This window comes from Oryx dammah, unplaced genomic scaffold, assembly GCF_014754425.2.
Source record: "Oryx dammah isolate SB20612 unplaced genomic scaffold, SCBI_Odam_1.1 HiC_scaffold_18, whole genome shotgun sequence".
Taxonomy (NCBI): Eukaryota; Metazoa; Chordata; class Mammalia; order Artiodactyla; family Bovidae; genus Oryx; species Oryx dammah.
In genome coordinates, this window is record NW_024070202.1 from 6,123,871 (window position 1) to 6,139,076 (window position 15,206).

The window sequence follows — 15,206 nt, forward strand, 5'->3', positions numbered from 1 at the left end:
AAAACGAGACTTTTGGCAACAGCTGAGCAATCCTGTTCCTTAGAGTGCACATACTTTTAGGGAAAACACAGAACTTCACCAAGGAGTCACAAAACCTCCAGGATGTTTTATTTTGATAGAAAATATGACCAATTAATTGGAAATGGGATCAGAAATCGTTGGCACCTGAGTCCCCAATTCTGATGTTTAGCTCCTCAGATTTCACACTAATATGTAAAACACAGCATGTTTTGTACATTTACAGCACTCATCAGGAATAGAATTGGATGAGCAGCTGTCTTCAGGGAGGATAAAAAACTGTACTCAGGAAACTCCCAGAGCTGCCCCAGGGGGAACAGCAGACGGGGAGCTGTCCAGAACATGCCAGGCTCTTCCAGGTGTGCAGGGAACAGTGTCTGTCTGACAACTGCAGCCACACCCCGCTTCCTTCACTCAGCATCTTCCAGGCCCTCTGTGCAGGTGACCAGGCTCTTTGAACCTTGGTGCATCCACCTGGAAGCAGTTGCAGTTGTCCTGGGGCTGACCAGGCAGACTGTTCCTGACTCTTACCCCTCCCAGGTGTGAATGTGAGCTGTTCTGCTCCTCACCATCACCTCTGCTCATTACCATGAAGGAAACACCCTCCAGGGTCGACTTCCCAGAGTGGGGCTAACCAGGTTGGGCACATGGGGTGGGTGCACCCCTGATTCACTGAGGGCTTGCAAGGGGACCAGAGGAAGCTTAGTGGCTTACAGCATCAAAACGATGCTGAGGATCATCATTCTTAGCATGACTTCAATAATATAAAAGGTAGTGAAAACCAAGAAATGAAGTCTATCATCCTGTGGAATGCTCTTAAAGGGAGGGTTTGAAACTTCACCCTCACTTGTTACCACGTCCTAGGTTCCAGGATGGATTGCTCCTCAACCCCTTCCCAAACTCAGTCGATGAGCTTGAGAGATGAGGGCAGGCCACTGCCCTCCTCAGAGCCCTTCTAGCTGAGTGTTGGTCATTCAGTTGTGTCCGACTCTTTGCAACCCCATGGACTGTAGCCCACCAGGCTCCTCTGTCTGTGGAATTCTCCAGGAAAGAATACTGGACTGGGTTGCCATTTCCTTCTCCAAGGGATCTTCCCAACCCAGGGACTGAAGCCGGGTCTCCTGTGTTGCAGGCAGATTCTTTACCATCTGAGTCACCAGGGAAGCCCACTTCTAGACACACCCATGAGCCTTGGTAAGGTGCCCACAAACGCATTCCTCACTCTCACAAACAGGCCCCCCCCCCCCAGCACTCTGGAGTCACTTTTCTGCCTTAATTGAGCCTAGGTCATTTCTGAGTTAATGCAGACTCGCTTTATTTCTTGAACCCGTGACCACTGAGAAATAACAGGATGTAACTGTGAACCAGTGGGTCTGGCAATGGCTGTGTCATTCTCTCTCTCTAAGCCACGGATTCGTTCAGTGCAGTAACTTAACGGTGCCGAAAACTTCTTTGAAGAATGCTGCCCCAGCCACTGGGAGAAGGAAATGGCAACCCACTCCAGTGTTCTCGCCTGGAGAATCCCAGGGATGGGGGAGCCTGGTGGGCTGCCATCTATGGGGTCATACAGAATCGGACATGACTGAAGCGACTTAGCAGCAGCAGCAGCAGCAGCCCCAGCCACTGATACTTATGAAAGGCCCCTGATGCCAGAGCCTGATGTGAAACTGAACAGTCTGTGGATTTCATTCAAGTATCACCCCATTTGGATCAAATGTTGAACAGTGTAAACTTGATCACTTCATCTTATTTACCAGATTTGAGCCCACACTGTGTCTGGCTGGTTCTCCCAAAGGGCCAGAGGGTTTTAACTACCGAGCGTCTCGAGCAGTGTGGGTCTGTGGCAGACAGAGTTGAGACCCCCTGCCCTGAACATGCAGCTCAGCAGGGAGACTGCCCCCAGGGTGGCCAGTGCGGTCAGCGCCCGCCTCTGTGCTCTCCGCCCCCGGCTGCCCATCACTGCACGTGGCGTTAAGCACTGCTCTAAGGAGAGCTGGGGAACATGTGTCATATTGCCCACGACTTCCACTCACCCTCCAACCCGCAAGTACCCCAAGCCCAGCACAGCTTGAACAGGAGGTGCTCACCTGCCGAAGTGAACTGATGCACTGGCAGCAACAGCAAGTGCATGTGACCACGTATGACCCCACCTTGTCTTGTACCCGGCCCCAAGCCCATCCTCCTCCTCCGACCTGGAGGGAGTCTGTAGCAGATGGCAGGTCTGCACGGCGATCCTCTCAAGACCAGCGTGGGCTTCACAGCATGGGGCAGACAGAGTATTTGCTGCATTTATTAGTTCTATCACCACAGAGTAAGCATTTGAAAATGTACAAAAGGATACTCTATTCCTCCAAGGGCACGCCCCTCGTTCACAGCAAAACAGAAATAATTTAACATCATCATAGAGGCAGATTGGAAATACAACTGCATTTTCTCATTTACAGTCCTGTACAAGTATCTGCCAGAATGGCAGCTGCACATCTAAAGATGCATTAGACAGATACACATAAATTGAACCCTGAACAGTCACCACACACAACATTGTAAAAAAGTGTATTAGAAAGTATTGGAAACAAGGTTGCATATTCATTTCTGGTCACACTTGTTCACAGTGAATGCTATGGCACCAACAGCATATGTGCTTTTGTTGTCTTTAATTTCTGATGTCTGTATATCTTAAATAAGTCTAATTTTGGTTTCTTTTAAAGTAAAAAAAAAAATACTCAACTGAAGGAGAGATCTGGATTCTGAGTAGCGCTGCCCCTTCATTATTGCTGGAACATAAGTGCACGAGAGAAATAGATTTACTTCACGACTGGTCTACAGAAGTCCATGGCATCTCGTTTTTGTTTTGGCAAGAAGATGATGCTAAGAAAATCCCACTGAAAACAAAACAAGGAAAGGCACAAAAATAGAAAAAAAAAAAAAAGAACTCACATTGCATTGAGAGATAGCTGTCTTTCTTGATGAAGAGTCTGAGATCTCATTTTTGGTTGATTCTGAATTGGAAGTGAATCGTGCTGGTATCTGAAATGCTAGGTGCTGGGACATGCCCTTGGGTGACAAAGCAATAGTAACATGATTCTTTGTAATGTCTCTTCTACAAGGACAAGCCCATGCTCTAATATACGTGATGCAGGAAGACCTAGGTGAGGAGGGTCCAGATGTTCTGAGTGGAGGGGAGCTGGGTGACTGGGATGGGCCAGAATGCCAAACAAGGACTTCTCATGATCAACGGAACCCACCTGCTCCTGGTGCCCCTCCTTTGGTTGATATTTATTTTCAACACAATGCGAGTGCGTGAAGCCTAGTGCCTCCACAGTGGGCCCCGAGACACACACTCACATCATCAGTGGCTGAACAAACCACAGAGTGAAACGGGGTCAGGTCATGCAAAACGCTACTTTTACCAGCTAGAAGGAAAACATCAACAGCTTTGGGTACAGAACATGGCCACCTTTCAAGCATAATTTCATTACTTGTTGGCATTAATGAAACCTTACTTTAAATACAATAGTTTCAGAGAAAAATGGTGTTACATTAGAAAACCACAACAAAAGGTCTGTAAATAAGGTTATATTGGCTACAAAAGGCGGAGAGAGGGAGGGGAAAGTCCTGGGGAAAACAACTCCTCAGCCACTATTTACAGTGGTGGGTTGAGGTCCATCTGAAGCCACAGGGGAAAAGATCATTCTGTCCAGCCAATGGGCCCCATGGAACAGATGCGGCAGGTGAAACTGGCCTGCAAACTGGACGTATGAGCAGTCTCTCACCCTGAATATGCATCCAGGGGATAAGGTGGGTCTTTCTTTATAACTTCATGTTGAACAAATGCTGTCCACAGCCCAGAGTCACCCTCTGCCCCTCACCCAGTGCCTCAGTGTGTCACTGACCAAGCTACTACAACTTTGTCTATTTCCAGGTTCAAAACATCACACAGTTCTGTAAGCAAAGAATCCCATGACTCAAGGATGCTAGGCTGCCACCCTTTCCACAAAACTCAAGTGCACTTGGGAAGGTAAGCTTCTGAAGACTGAAGGTGGGATAGTTCACTGAGAGAATTAAAATGAATCCAAAGGAACAGGAGTCACGCTCGAGACTGCTGACTGGGGACATTCATGGCAGGGCTTTCATCTCTGGAAGGCTTCCAGACCCTTGATTGGTTTACAATACAATTAGAGCAGTGGTTCTCCACTAGGGACACCTTTTTCTCCCCAGGGACATTTCTGGTTGTCAACTGGGGGGTCCTACTGGCATTTTTTGGGTAAGTGACCAGTGAAGTGATAGTCACTCAGTCGTGTCCACATGGACTGCAGCCCACCAGGCTCCTCTGTCCATGGGATTCTCCAGGCAAGAATACTGGAGTGGGTTGCCATTTCCTCCTCCAGGGGATCTTCCCAACCCAGGGGTTGACCTCATGCTGTTAAACAGCCTAGGATGCCTGGGGAAATCCCCTGCAACCCAGTATCCAGCCCCAAATGTCAAGAGTGCTGAGCCCAGGATCTCTGGAGTTGGCTGAAATGCAGAGATGCTTGTGCACAATTTTTGCTGTTTCCTTATGGTCACCTTGGACATTTTTGGTGATGAAAAATACTGGAAACATTTGCAACTGTATGCCCTCCCTGCCAGGTGGTTGAGATGAATGTCCTCAATGATAGCATGAACCTATCCTATTGCTTTCCAGGTTAGGATTGGAACCCGTGGACGTCTCTGTGGGCCTTTGAGGGCATGAGCGGTCCTCACCTCCAGGACCACCTCCCTCTGTCCAGCTGGACCTTGAGTTCTGGTGGCGAGATGATCCTGGACACTCCTCTGGTCAGACAGGTGCATCCTGCCTAGGTGGACACAAGGGTGCAGCTCTGTCCTTGGTGGAAAACGTGTCAGATGGTTTGAAAGTGTGGTTTCAAACAAACAGGTGCTATGTTTAAGCAGCAGCCTCTGGACTTCACCTGCTAAATTTCCCTGACCTGAAAATGGTCATTCTGAATCCTTCAATGGATATTAAAATAAGAATACTATACACAGAAGGCAGGGAAAGAAATATACCCACAATAAGAAACCCCTGCTTGGAGCTACAAACACAACATTAAATGAAGTTTAGGACAGACTTTCTGCAGGAAACTAGGCTTGTGATCACAGGCGGAACCGGGCAGGAAGGAGTATAGAACCAGACATGAGTGTGGAATTTAGAATAAAGGTTTGGTTTCTGAAGGATTTTATCATCTGAACATTTCAAAAGGAATTAACGTCTAAATTTCAGGGCTGGTGTTAACAATGTTGTGATAGACTCTGGGGGTCCTTAGGAGGTGAGAGAGCAGAGAACAGTGGGCCCAGGTGCCCCACGGAAATAGAGTTCATTCTATGGAACAACAGGCCTCTGGAGGCTTCTGGGCTGGGCAACGTCATGACAAAGTTTGGAAAGGGAGAATGAACCCAAAAGGCTCTGCAAGCCCTCCCCTTCCTCTGCCCAATAGTCACTTTTTCCGGCAGTGTGCAGAATTTGACTTAGAATAATTTCTTCCTTTGGAACCTGTGGCCTGTCCATGCTGGATGCACGCAGTTTCCGGCCCTGCAAAGAGGGCATTTCACCCCAGGGTCACGGTCACGGCCACAGCGCAGGGGTTGTGCGCCCGGCTCCCAGCTCCCGGGACTCTGCAAACCCCATCTGGTGCGCGGAACCACGCTCAGCACGGAACCAGCTCATTTCTTCCCAGGCTTCCGCCTGTTAACTATACAATTCTTTCCGAACATGACCTATCACTTGGAGGCCGGCGATTTCTAGGAAGCAACAGGGGAGGGGATTTCAGCCTGCGGTCTACAGAATCGTCTAGTAAGAGAGCATTCCCGGGGCTCCAAATGGAACCCCACATCTAACAAGAAGAACGTCCTGTTCTCAAAAGCAAATCAACCAACTCAGAACAAAACGAAGTACCACCTAGAGGACAAAGCACAGCGGTCCAGTCCAGCCCCGGCTGCCCGCCAGGGGCGCGTGCAGGGCGCGGGTGCTCTTCCTGCGGGCTCGCGCAGTCCGGGTTTAGCTCATGTGGAAGCGGTGCTCCCCGCGCGTGATGTGGGACGAGAACTCGTAGCGGTCCTGGCTGTGGTAGCCGCACATGTTGCATTCGAAGGGGTCTCGGAAGCCGTGGCAGCCCATGTGGATGGTGTACATGACGTGGTCCAGGAAGAGCACGCGGCAGTGTTCGCACCTGTACACCTTGAGGGCTTCCCCGCTCGTGCTGATCACGCGCAGCGCGTCCGGGGGGCCCTCGGAGGCCGCGCGCAGCACGTCGTAGGCCGCGTGCTCCTCCTTGATGGACAGGCCGTTGCGCGCGTGGGGGGTGATGTGGTTGGTCAGGTAGATGAGGCCGCCCCGCTGCTCCTCCGTGTTGCTCTCGGTGTCCGTGGAGTCTTGGCAGCTGTTGCTCGGGGACGCCTCTCGCTCCGAGGACGCGGACTTGGCCTTCGAGAGCAGCAGCAGGTTCTCCACGGCACCGTCCTGGGCTGAGTGGTTGGAGCGCGCGGGGCCCTCAGCGTGTGGCTTGTGGAGCTGGTACATGGGGCTGAGCACCGGGACCACGTCGGAGCTGCCTGGGGGTGTCTGCACCAGGGGGCGCAGGGACTCGGCCCCCAGGTAGCTGATGGCGTTGTTGATGGCCTGGTCCATCACATGTGTCTGCATCATCTCGTTCTCCTTCTCGTAGCTGGCACTGCCATCATAGGGCAGTTCCGACAGGCACTTGTCCCCTGTGGGAAGTGGGCGACAGTCAGAGAGGCCCAGGTTACCTCTGTGCCTGGCAGCAACAGCTGACAGTTACACCCGTGGGGGCAATGACCTCAGGCAGACACACCATGTGGACATGAGCAAAATGGGCAAGGCTGACACGTCTCTGCCCACCCTGTACCTGGCATGGCGCCCTGCCCAGGGGTGGGGGGCAGTGGTGGCGTTTAAACCAATTTGTCTACACAAATCAGTAAAGGAGCAGGTGAACCAAGGATGGTGTGCCAATTTAAGCAGCATATATCCAAACACTAAACCAATACTTGTATTTACTCTGGGTGTTAGTAAACATTTTGAGTGTGCTGAGTGTGCTAATCACTTCAGTTATGTCCGAGTCTTTGCGACCCTATGGACTATAGACCACCAGCCTCCTCTGTCCATGGGATTCTCCAGACAAGAAGACTGGAGTGGGTTGCTGTGCCCTCCTCCAGGGGGTCTTCCTGACCCAGGGATTGAACCCATTTCTCTTATGTCTCCTGCATTGACAGGCGGGTTCTTTACCACTAGCGCCACCTGGGAAGCTCTAAAGATTTTTATATTTAATTTAAAATTAATATTGAAATGATATGTTTTCATATAGAGTTCTAAGTAATTCATGATGGCTGGTTAACATCACTAATTTATTTATTTCAAGCAATTATATGATTATAACAATGTGTGATATGTCATATATTTTAAGTTGATAACTATAATACTCTAGAATAAAGCTTAATCAAAAATACAGAAACTTTATATTCTTCATAGTGAAATGGTATCAGTCTTGTCAACAACAAACAGCTGGCTCTGACTTGCGTGAGAGTGAAAAGCACCATCAGATGTACCAGCCTCCACATCTTCCCTGGCCTCTTAATTCCAGGCCTGCTTCTCAGTTCTTAGCAGCAAGGAGCCTGTGCAGCAGTCATTTGGTGGAAAGTTGGTAGAAAGTTGAGAGCAGCCTGAGCAAGCTCCAGGGCTGACATTTACTTGTTCCTTCAAACAATTACTGAGCAGGAATGATTTGCAAGAAATTACTGTCAATGACTTGTCAGCGAGTTTGGCCTCAAGAAGCCTAAGGTCTAATATCATGGTTGGTAGGAGGCAGCGAGATCGCTTCCCCTGGAAAGGGGAAATTTGAGAAAAGATCTGACTTCTTGTAATTAGCTTTCGAGTACAAGTTTTCATAAAGAAATAAAATGAATATCCTTGAAGATAACACCTTCTTGATGTACAGATTCTAAGCTCAGTAGGAAACCTTGGCTTAATTAGGAAATTCATGAGTGAACTCTCTGCCTCATTGTTAAGGTCTATTGATCCACTTTACTTTCAGTGATGGTTAGTTAATAAGTCATGGGCGGAGGGACATTCAGAGGCAGGTCTGAGATGTTTACGTTTCAACCCTCCCTCTCTTTCCTTCTCTCAACACATGTCCACCGAGTGTCCACCCTGGACCAGAGAGGAAGGACAGAATGGCCAACAAGTAGCATCCTTCACAGCCCACAGGAGAGACAGATATTAGTGCAGGGTCATATAGGGCGCATCCCTGTCTGGGAAGTTCTGGGAAGGAAAAGGAAGGTTTGCTATGGGGACTTAATTCTGCTTTCTAGTATGATGAGGCATATTTCTGGATGGTTAATGTCACAGATTTTTTAGGGATTATTAATAAGTCTGGGAACTATGGAGTAGTTCATCCTTCAGCTGCTAAGCACCAGCTGCAGACCATGATATGTGTCCCACACAGGGAGCAGCAAGAAGAAACTAAGGGGAGAGGGAGCTAGGAGACCCAGGGAAGACTATATTAAAGGAAGCTGGCAGGCTTTGAAGGAAGAAGGGCTCTTCTCCATCACGTGTGTGCATGCGTGCTAAGTTGCTTCAGTCGAGTCCGACTCTGTGCAACCTTATGGCCTTGGAGCCCGTCAGGCTCCTCTGTCCATGGAATTCTCCAGGCAACGATACTGGAGTGGGTTGCCAAGCCCTCCTCTAGGGGATCTTCCCAAACCAGGGGTTGAATCTCTTATGTCTCCTGCACTGGCAGTTGGGTTCTTTACCACTCACACCACCTGGGCAGCCCTACTGGCGGAAGGCAGAAGTGAGGATGCCTCTGGGTGCCCAGGGGCCCAGGTTATGGCTGACGGTGGCTGGCGAGACCGATCATGGTGGAGACCCCCACACCTCCCACACTGACACCTGACATCATGGCCTGCAGCCAGTTCCAGTAACAGAAGGTTAAACTGCTCCAGAGTTCCTAGGCTTACTAACAATCCTTAACAAATCTGAGGCCACTGATAGCTATCCAGAAGTATGCCGCATCAGACTAGAAAGCATCCTGAGGTCCTGCTTCTTGCTTTGTTGGCATGTGTATAATACAGTGGCCTGGCTTCCTTTCATCTCAGTCTGCTGGTAGTCAGGAGTGGCACATGCCCTGACCGCAGTACCACGTGACCCTTACATGACACACAGATACTTGTCCGTGGCCAGCCACACCCTCTGCAGAGCCGGGACATACTGGAATCTCTGTGGAAGTTGGGTGGCAGTGATCACAGAGGTGGTGTTTCTCCCCATTAAGGTAATTGAACAGCAATACAGAAGTCATGTGATTTTTTTCCCCTTATTTTTGTATCAAGGTGATAAATGTCTGGTCACATTAATCCCAGAGGAGAATGGGTCCCTTTTGCCTGGTCTATCTCTCCATTAAAGCCTGGCAGGGTGGGGAAGAGAGTGGGCTTCACGACAATTCTGATACAAATAAAGTGCTTATAGCTCCACCCAAAATGGTGCTTTCCCACTAATGATCCCGTTTCTCCCAGAGTCATCATTCTGTGCTTTCCTGAGCAACTGTTCTTTAAAACCGGGTATCAACAATAAAAGGATGTAGGGGGAAGACCCACGTGGCATATTAAAACCACCCACAGAATTTCTCTTCCCTTAATATTCCACAGACTGAGAAAATCCCACAACATTCACTTTGGCAGAATGCTAAAGAAAGGTACATAGTCTAAGGAAATACATATTTATAAAAATCAAGGAAAGAAAATTCTGGCATGAGATACGTGGCTAAGCTTGACAGCGGATTTTACTTATAAAACCTTAAGTATGAAGCAACAAAATCCTCAGCAGTTTCCCTAACATCCTCATATCCATAGAGAATCAATTCAAATAGCTGTCTTTTTTCACTTCTGATCAAAAAGCCGTTGAAACCTCTCCTAATGAAACCAGGTGACACTGTATAGGCGAGCGCTGAGGTCGATTCACCAGGTGAGAGATGCGAGTTAAATCCTCGATGCTGTGCACTGGGAGGAACACCCCAAGGGCCAGAGCATCCTCTGGCAGCTAGAAATACTTCCCAACCAGGTACAGTGATAACTGGTTTAGGGCATTTAACCAAATCTCAGAATGAGGGAGAAAGGGCAGAGAGGAAGTGTTTTAACAAAGACTGCACTTTGCCTTCCTTGAACTCCTCCAACCTCATCCCTGGCATTCCTTCAGCACTGAGAAAAGCTGAGCTCGCTCAGAAAAAAACAAACAAACAACAACAACAACAAAAAAAACACACCACATCTCAGGTACAATGGGAAGAACAGCAAACATCAGTCAAGCTCTATCAGCCCAAGTCAAATAAGCAAGATGAAAAGAAAAGGTCATGGTTACTGTGAATATATTTTCTAGCAAGACAAGGGAAGAAAGGAAGCAAAACATAGAACAATAAGCCCATCCTCGGAAAAAGTCTAATTCAAGGAAGAGAAGAATGTCTCATAACTTTGTGACATGAATTCAATTAAAAAGATACTGAAACATGATGGGCTAGAACAACACAATAAGATGAAAAAGGAGATTTTAGATCTCAGGAAACAAAATGAGGTCCAAACAGTGTTATTTACAGATAATACAGGGATTAGAAATAGCAAGCAATAGAACATAAACTCCTGAAAATGGAATCACTGATCTAGAGGAAAAACACAAGATAGTAACAGTGAATAAATGTGAAAAGGGCAAAAAAAAAAAAATCAACTTAGAGAAATGCTAACAGATATGGAAGACAAACTCTCCAACAAAAGGATGACTGGTATCTCTGAACAGAGATCATAACAAATGGAACAAAATACATATTCATATAAAAGAGAATTTCCAAGAAATAAAAGAGAAAAGAAGGGAATCCCCAGATTAAAATGTCAGGAAATTTTTATTCAGAATGCAAAACACCAAGACACAACCTAGTTGTATTCAACTTTTAGGTTAAAGAAAAAACTCTTCAGGTACTCAGACAGAAAATGGGACTCTTGCCTTCAGTCATGATGGCAAAATCTAGAAAGTTCTAGACTGGGGGAACAAAGACAGTGACCAACCTCACTCGTCACAATGTTCTTCAAGAGGAAAGGCAGCAGGCAGACCTCCTCAAACACAGAAACGTATATGGAAACAACACCTGCAGAAGCTTCTTGAAAACAGCTGCTTGCATGCAAAGTCCAATCAATTAAGAGATCGTTCAAAATAAATAGAAAGAGTACTAAGGGTCTTCCCCAGCGGCTCTATGGGGAAGAATCTGCCTGCCGTACAGGAGACATAGGAGATGCAGGTTTGATCCCCGAGTTGGGAAAATCCCCTAGAGAAGGAAACAGCAACTCCCTCCAGGATTCTTGCCTGGAGAATCCCATGGACAGAGGAGCCTGGCAGGCTACAGTCCATGGGGTTGCAAAGAGCTGGGCAGGACTCAATGACCAAGCATGATAGGAAGAGGGCAGGGTCTGAGCCTCTCTTGAATGAAAACTTGGAGCTCTTTCAACCCCACCACTACTGGGCCAGCTTGTACAGTAACAGCTGGGTTCCTGCACACTCCTTCTGAAATCATATAAGAAGATAAAATCAGCTTCTAGAGGTAAAGAGAGGTCTTAGAGGTCCATTTCCTCTTTGATTTTTGGCATGGAGAAACCATGACAAGGGAGGAGAGGTTGATGAAAACCCCATCAAGTTGATGTGAGGGCAAGAGGCATTATTCTAGAAATAAACTGCCAGGCACCAAACTCTTGGGGAAACATCTACCAGAGTGCACTGCTGGTTCTGAGCCCCTCTTTCCAATCTCCACTCTGGCATCCTCTACCTCGGTCCCCCACCCCACTTCTCCTGTGTGGTCCACCTCTCCCCAGGGACTTCTTTTAACCTTAGTTTTGTTTGATCAGAGAGAGGGGTTCTGTTTTTTTAATTCTTTATATATATATATTTTTTTTCAAACAAAACTATCTAAATCTCAGTACAACACCTAAACTGTGCTCTCACTGGAGGTAGCTACGGCAGAGTTGCACTGATGGTAATTTGGTCTGAAGTCTCCATCAGCCACAGGGGCTGAAACACCCATTCACAAAGCCCTTGCCATCCTGTGGTTCAGCTGGTAAAGAATCCGCCTGCAATGCAGAAGACCTGGGTTTGATTCCTGGGTTAGGAAGATCCCCTGGAGAAGGGAAAGGCTACCCACTCCAGTATTCTGGCCTTGAGAATTCCATGGACAATGTAGTCCATGGGGTCACAAAGAGTCGGACATGCCTGAGTGACTGTTTTTTTTTTGGCATCCTCCCAGTTTTCTGATCTGAAGAGGGAAGTGGTACCCGGCTCCCCAGGGCCCATGATGGTCCAACCATCCTCAGACACACTTGCTGCTCCATCTCCCCTGGTTACGGGGGCCCCCAACCCCCTTCCACCACACACGGCCTCCTGAGAGGGGTGAGGGGCCCTGTTCTCACTCCCACCTGGTGCTGCTTGAAATCCCACCCCTAGAAGTCAGTGCTCTGAGTCACCTCACCCCCTTTCTGCACAGGAAGTGAGCGGCCTCCCCATTTCTCACAGTCTAAAGGCTCACACTCCTGTGGGTGACTCCCCACACTCTTGTCTGCAGCCGGTGCTTTGAAAAGTGTTTTTTTAACTGATTCCTTCCTCCCGTCACCCCTCCCAACTCCAGGCCTATGAAAAACCTCTACTTAAAACGTGATCAAAATGGAGCCTTTTCTTCAGTGTTGGAGAGAGGCTGGAACCCAAGAACCTGGCCTCCCCTTGGGTCGTGTGCCCTGCTGCAGGTCAGCACCCACCCCAGGCCTGACTACTGACCCCATTCTGGTGCCACCCTCTCTCCTAATACACATCCCCCAGGCTTCCACGGGGCATCACTCAGAAAGTCCTTCAAAATGGACAGACCAAACCCAGACTGGCAATTCCCAGAACCTGTCAATGGCACATGTGTCCCCGAGTCCCCATGACTTGCGGTTCCCATCACCCGTGTGGCCCCCACCTTCCTCTTTCACCAGCCTCTGCCCCATATCTTCCTCTTTCCAGGCCACCAAGGCCCCACCTTCTCCCATTTCCAATCAGTTTCTGGCACCAGAGGTCTCTATCTTCCAAAAGGTGGTTCCAGTTAAAGACTTCCGCCTGCTGGGTTAAGGCTGCATTTCTCACCCTGGCATCCGAAGGCCACTCGCCTGTGACCAGAGCTGACTGGGGCTTTGCTACTCAGGGGATTCCCTGAGGGTCCGTGACTCATCCTGGAATCTGCTTCTCAAGCCTGTCCACATGTCCCCCTCAAGTCCCCAACCAGCATCACCATTGCTCTGTATTTGTTCTGATCTGCCTAGAATCCTCCTCCATTCATTCTCCCACTGCGAAAAATATGTAGAAACCCTCTTCCTATCTCAAGGTCACTGTCAACTTCACAAGCTTTTACTGATCTGTTCCCTGGACGTGACCCTTCCCTCCCCCATCTTCTTTCCATATTATCTTCATAATGCCATCTTCACATTGAGGGTTTTAAATGTTCTCACATCCTGGTGTTACTCTGTGTTCATAAAACCCTGTGTGTGTGTGCTTAACCACCCAGTCGTGTCTGACTCTTCCCGACCCCATGGACTGCAGCCCACCAGGCTCTTCTGTCCATGGGATTTTCCAGGCAAGAGTACTGGAGTGGGTTGCCAGGCCCTCCTCAAGGGGATCTTCCCTACCCAGGGATCAAACCCAGGTACCCAGCAATGCAGGCAGATTCTTTACTGTCTGAGTCACGAGAGAAGCCCATAAAAGCCTGTGAAATATGGAAAGGATGGCGCTTGGGATGCAGAGGAGAGTCGTTTCACAAGGTGATAGCTCACACCTGGCTGTGAGCTCATACCCTCAGGCTGAGTCCCAGCCCAGCGCCTCTCTACCCTCCCACCTGCCCAGGTGTGTTACCCTAGTCACACTTCAGTGTTGGGGCTGGACGACCTGGCTGTGAGTGTGCCCACCGTCTACACTGGAGGAGAGGGTTACCCTACCCTGACAGCACCGCACTGATACCGAGCAGTGAAAATGGCAATCGAGGCTGAGGCTACTCCTTGCTGTTCAGCTCGTGGGCCAGTTGCCCTGCGGTTTTGCCCTTTTAGACTTTGAAGTAGCCCCCGTGGGGAGTATTATGAACTTTGGACAAAGGAGCCACTGAGGCTCAGCAAGGCTGCTGGGGCTGGGGGTCTAGGCGGTGTGCCCCCTGCCCTGGGCTCACTGATCAGCCATCCCCGATAGCCACAGGGCAGACCTCACCAGGTGCCCCAGACCTTGCAAAACCACCTTGAAGAACAGCTCCTGGGAGAAGATCTGGTAGTTTTAAGAAGCCTATCGGAAAACCATTCTGAGAGACTTGAGAAATAAGCTTGCTAAATTTTGCCTTTTTTTTTTTTTTTTAAACAAATGAGATATGTTTCCTTTCTTTTTCCCTCAACTAATCACCGTCTAAAGCACCCACATGGTTGTTCTTTTAAGAGACAGGAAACGTTTAACTCTTACCAACAAATTTCTGAGGCATAGAGCTCTTACGTTTGGCGACGTTACTTGCTATTCTGTCCAGCACAAGGGAGCGCTCTGATCCCATCTTGCACAGATCTTCTGCCATTTCACTGTGATTAGTTTCTTCTTTAATGACTAAAGTCAAAGACAGTTAGAGAGACCAGTTTAGAAATGCTAATAGTCAAAGGATTTGGTCTCGTCATCCAGCGTTAAATCTGACATGTGTTAAGTGCCTACAAGAGCCAGGATCTTTGCGGAGATTATTTCTAATCTTCCCAGCAACCCTGCCAACCAGAGGAGGATCAGAGCTGATGACACCTGCCTTATCCCCTAAGATCAGAGAATAAGCATCACCGTGCTCCCCAGAAGCTGGACTGTGATTTTACAATTGTGTCCCATTGACAAGTCCTCTTAATGTTTCAAATACTCCCCCGTACACTCATTCAGTCACTCCTGACAACAGCCCTCTTGAGAATGAAAGATCTCTCAGCTAGAAATGATCTAAGGGTCTGACTCTGTCACACTGAACAGAGATGTAGGAGAAACGTGGTCACGAGAATGCTGCAGCCAACCCTGGTGAGAGGGGGAAAGAACTCGGGAGTTCCTGGGCCCTGAACACAGCAACTTGGAAAGTCAAAGAACAAGC

The 15,206-nt window shown here is 48.6% G+C and overlaps 1 protein-coding gene across 5 annotated transcripts in view; it reads right to left on the reverse strand.

The window, feature by feature from the left end:
• Positions 1–2,281: 2,281 nt before the first annotated feature.
• Positions 2,282–15,206, reverse strand: part of IKZF1 (IKAROS family zinc finger 1) — a 96,672-nt gene continuing 83,747 nt past the window's right edge. For all 5 annotated transcript variants that reach the window (XM_040260233.1, XM_040260235.1, XM_040260231.1 and 2 more), the window contains 2 exons: positions 14,561–14,695; positions 2,282–6,762 (listed from right to left, as the gene is read on the reverse strand). In XM_040260233.1, the coding sequence (XP_040116167.1) occupies positions 6,053–6,762; positions 14,561–14,695 (845 nt within the window). In that variant the 3' untranslated portion in view covers positions 2,282–6,052. The remainder of the gene's footprint in view (positions 6,763–14,560; positions 14,696–15,206) is intronic.